At 41.1% G+C, this 4,693-nt stretch overlaps 1 protein-coding gene across 2 annotated transcripts in view; it reads left to right on the forward strand.

The window, feature by feature from the left end:
- LOC116037264 (protein unc-13 homolog A-like) overlaps positions 1-4,153 on the forward strand; it is a 34,579-nt gene extending 30,426 nt beyond the window's left edge. For both annotated transcript variants that reach the window (XM_031281083.2, XM_036004911.1), the window contains one exon: positions 894-4,153. In XM_031281083.2, the coding sequence (XP_031136943.1) occupies positions 894-1,182 (289 nt within the window). In that variant the 3' untranslated portion in view covers positions 1,183-4,153. The remainder of the gene's footprint in view (positions 1-893) is intronic.
- The last annotated feature ends 540 nt before the right edge of the window (positions 4,154-4,693 follow it).

A 4,693-nucleotide genomic window follows, 5' to 3' on the forward strand; every position in this document is an offset into this window, starting at 1 on the left:
ACCGTTCAAGAGTTGAATAGCGTCTGGCTATGTACTTTATAACTTTGTGCCAGGTGATTTTAAACTGCAAGGTTAATTGTATAGCTCAGGGGTCAGCAACCTGACCAATGCCAATGGCACACTCGCAATAAGTATGCAAGAGAGTTTTTTAGAAATGTTAAATCCGCACGCCAAATGACATCTTTTACAGCCATTGGCAGGAGCACAGCCTGTTATTTACGGTAGTTTAATAGATTTTTTCCCCATCCAATCCAATCCATTTTATTTATATAGCACATTTAAAAAACAAAGGTTTACAAAGTGCTGTACAGGAAATAAACATAAAAACACATATAAACACACAGAACACATAAAACAACATAAGACCACACAGTTCTCCATCTGCATCCACATTCCAAAATAACCCGCCCTACTCTGCTGGCTAGTACTTGTTGCCTTCTTCACAGAATGCAGCGCAAAAGGAAAAAATAACACTGCCTGGACGGGCTTGGTAGATGATGTCAGGCTTAAAGCTATAGTGCGTAGTTTCTGCCCCCCCCATGACGAATTCTATGTGATGACAACAACACTGTCGGCGCATCCACATGATACAGCCTTCCGTGATCGCGCACGCGCCCACACCCCCACACACAATCTTCTGAACATAGCCATACTGATTAATACAGAGAGAGTTGTGTGGAGCTGATAGTCTGAATTAGCTTCGTAGCAACTCATTTGGTAATGGCTTGAATGTAACGGACGTTCATTAATATCAAAAAGTTACGCACTAATGCTTTAAAGCTGATATGGCACACTGAGTAACAAGAACATTTCCAAATGGCATTTACATGTAGAGTTCAAACACCACACACAGACGTGAAGTAAAACATGGCTATGATTTTGTCTTGTTACAGCTCCTTGGGCACTGAGGTGGGTCCAGAGAGCTACGAGCTGCAGGTGTGTGTGAAGGACTACTGCTTTGCCAGAGAGGACCGCACTGTGGGCATGGCCGTGGTGCAGGTGAAGGACATTGCTAGCAAGGGCAGCGTCACCTGCTGGATGCCGCTGGGCAGACGTGTCCACATGGACGAGACGGGCCTGACGGTGCTGCGCATCCTCTCTCAGCGCAACAACGACGACGTGGCGAAAGAGTTTGTCAAGCTCAAGTCGGACCAGCGCTCGGCTGAGGAGGGCCGCAGCTGAGGCAAGCGGAGAGAGCGAGGACACACACGTGTGCACAAAAACACCAGAGACATAGTATTATGCGCACATATAGTAGTCACGCCTACATAGACAACCATGTGCAATACATAAGCACACACATGAAAATGATCTATTGTACATATATCTGCATACATTATGCAACATTTACATTGCAGTGCTATCAATGCAAACATGGAGGAATACGTTTATTAATATTCATAGGCTATTTAATTTTGAACATTTCAGCTGCTTCACTCAAAGCTCTCAGTTTAGGGTTAGCCTCAAATGAGCAAGCACTTCCTCCTCACTCAGTCTTTCCCATATCACATCACACCTTTTATACGCTGTACATTTAGATGTGATATAATGCAGCGCAGAACTAAACCATGTCAATAGTTTGAGGACGACCACTTTGCACTTTTGCTTCTCTGTGTCTTCAGAAGAGCAGTCCTTGCCTAGCTGTCCGTCCGTCCGTCTGTATGTCCGCTTGCCTGCCTGACTGTGTGTCGTTCTTCCAGACCCCCCCCTCGTCTCCCCTCCTCGTCGTTTGCTGTGCGTAGTCTTGCCACGGTGTGATGTGTTGTGTTGGTTGGAGTTCAGGCACAGATCTAAGATCAGCCCCCTTTTTGCCCAAAAATCCAAATAGAGATTTAAAAAACACTGACCTTAGATCAGTGTCCAGGGGCAACGTCACTGCTAGTCTGTCCTGTAATGTACTAACTTCCTGCATGTTGACCCCAGGAACACTGTGATTCACTTTGCTGTAACCATAACCACCGTTCCCCCTCCCACATAAAAGATGGGTGCCTCCAATATTTTCCCTGTGTGAGCATGGTGCATATACTGTATAACTCTGGTACAATAAGGTTTTATAATGATGACCTGACTTACAGCCATTATCATGGAGAAAACACAAAAAGACAGTGGAAACATGCTGAGCCTGATATGTGATGTGTTGATAGAGACAAAGGTTGTGGCCACAATGTGCATTTTCTTTCTTTTTTTAACCTTTTCCTGCGTCACATCATGACAAACGGAGCAATACAGTGTCTAACACATCTACACCCCTAGAGTGCACATTAACTCCAAAAAGGGCTACAGGATCAGTGGACTGGGAAGTCAGTTTACGCACTAATACATACTGTCCACGCTTCTGTTGGCAAGTTGACCACAAGGTTTCCCCCACGTGCTCCCCTGTCTACCTGCTCTGCCATGGAAACACCGCCCCACTGCAGACACTCCGATTCAGAAAGTCTTTTAAGAGGGACACTGTGGAGGAAGCCCAAAGGACACGCGATGCTGAAGGACTCTTTCCTCCTGATCGCCTGCACACGTACCTAAACTTATCTCTTTAAGGCAATAGTGGTTTGTTTGTATGTTCACGGAACCTCGTTGTTTTTACAAAGAACAAACCCCCCGTTCAAACTGCTGTGTGTTTTTGTTAGTGTGTGCACGTGTTAGCGCGTGTGTGTGTGTGCGTGTGTGTGTGTGTGTGTGTGTGTGTGTGTGTGTGTGTGCGCGCGCGTGCGCTGAATGTCCCATCTGGCAAAATGAGCTCAGAGATTGTGAGCAATACATTCTTCATACCCTAAATGTATGCGCTGTCGATATAAATACAGGAGCAACAACTGCAATATCCACATCCAAGGAATGGGAAACTTATGAATTTATAATTTTTTTTATTTATGGTATCATAAAATCCCCATTCCTGTTAGAAGTGTGTCAGCTTTTCTGTTTGTTTTGGATAAGAAAGAAAGTGTTTTGTCCTTGAATTCCTATTTGCCTTTAGGACCAAATTTGCACGAACCAGAGCTCTTGTTATTGTTTTTTTTTTTGTTTTTTTGTTTTTTCAAAGAAAGAAGCCATCGGAGTCACCGCCAAGCATTTATGTTGTATAAGTTTTAGTCTTGTCACGTGTGCTAATGAACCCCTTTATCTTTCACTGCAAAAAGGTGAGCAAACCCTCACAGTCATACTGTGGTCCGGCTGGGCTTGTAGTCTCTTTATGATGTCAGTTACAGTGAGGTGTTCCTGTCGCTGTCTCTGCTGGCCTGTCACATGTTGTCTTTGCTAAATACTGTTGCATTCTACCAAAAACAAAGCTTCTGAACGGTATTAATCCTCAGCAGAGCTTTCTTTCTATGATCAAAGGGACAGTTAAATCCAAAAACACAACTAGCTTGGGGACACCGCCTCATGCCTTTAATTTTAGGCGTCCAAATTACATTTAAATAAAAGGATCATTTTGGGGGGAACTAGCCTCTTAGAAGAAGCTTTGCAACCTATTTAACACACTGTGCAGTTACATTGTTTTTATGTGTTGAATAATCCCAGGGCTCAAGACAAAACTTGACATGTCAGGTTGTAGCTGAAAAAGCAATCACCCAGTTTGGGGCTCGTCGATTGCCTGCTTCATGTATGTACACACGCATGCACACACACACACACACACACACACACACACACACACACACACACACACACACACACACACACACCACTGCACACCTACACACACATCTACACATCAATCTCTGCTCAAGCACAAAAGGGTACATGTAAGAAGACACACATGCATGCATGCACGCCGACACATCTCTGTGGAGACAAATGACGCCCACCCTGTGAATAGAATCGACTTACAGTTGCATGATGGGAAACTTTATCGTGCCAGCACGTGTCTCTTTGATGTGACTTTTAATTTTTCTTGTTTTTTTTGTTTTTTTTTATTGATTTCCAAAGCTATGTAACGATAGGTCATCGATGTTTTGTTTCAAAAAGGCTTGTGAATACGTCATCTGTAACCAAAATGAATGTGAACACAGAACTCGCATGAGAGAATTATTTTCTACTAAGTATGTTTCTAATTTGTTTCTTATCGTTATTGAATGTTCTTTAATGAGGATGAAGTGGAACTGGAATGCAGCCTGATTGTGATCTGCTTCCTATTAAAAGGACATTTGTGTCACGATTTCAACGTCTGCTTTATTGTTCAACCTGTGGTACCTGAGAATCACATTACCGCACTTTAATAGTTATTCAATTTCAGAATACATATGTCTAATATACCATGCCATAAAAAATTAATAAATCTGCAAAAAATAAGTAAATAAATGTGGAAATATAAAGAAGAATAAATAAGTAAATAAATGTGGAAATATATAGAGGAATAAATAAAAGAGTAAATAAGTAAATATATGTGGAAATATAAAGAAAAATAAAATATAAAAGAATAATTATAAGCATTTTCACATTTATTTCTGTATATTTCTGTATATATTTTTAGATATATTTATATTTTTTTACTGTATATTTAAAAAAATATTTATGTATCACTATTTTTCCTTATTCTTTTCATTATTGCTTTTTCTAGTCACATTTTTTTTTTAATTCACTTATTTATTCTTTTATTTATTGCTCTTTATATTTGCACATTTATTTTCTTATTCTTTTATAGATATGTTCTTTTGATTGCATTCCAATGACTCCATAAATAGCGGCCTGCAAAGCA

Source organism: Sander lucioperca, chromosome 9 (genome assembly GCF_008315115.2).
Source record: "Sander lucioperca isolate FBNREF2018 chromosome 9, SLUC_FBN_1.2, whole genome shotgun sequence".
Taxonomy (NCBI): Eukaryota; Metazoa; Chordata; class Actinopteri; order Perciformes; family Percidae; genus Sander; species Sander lucioperca.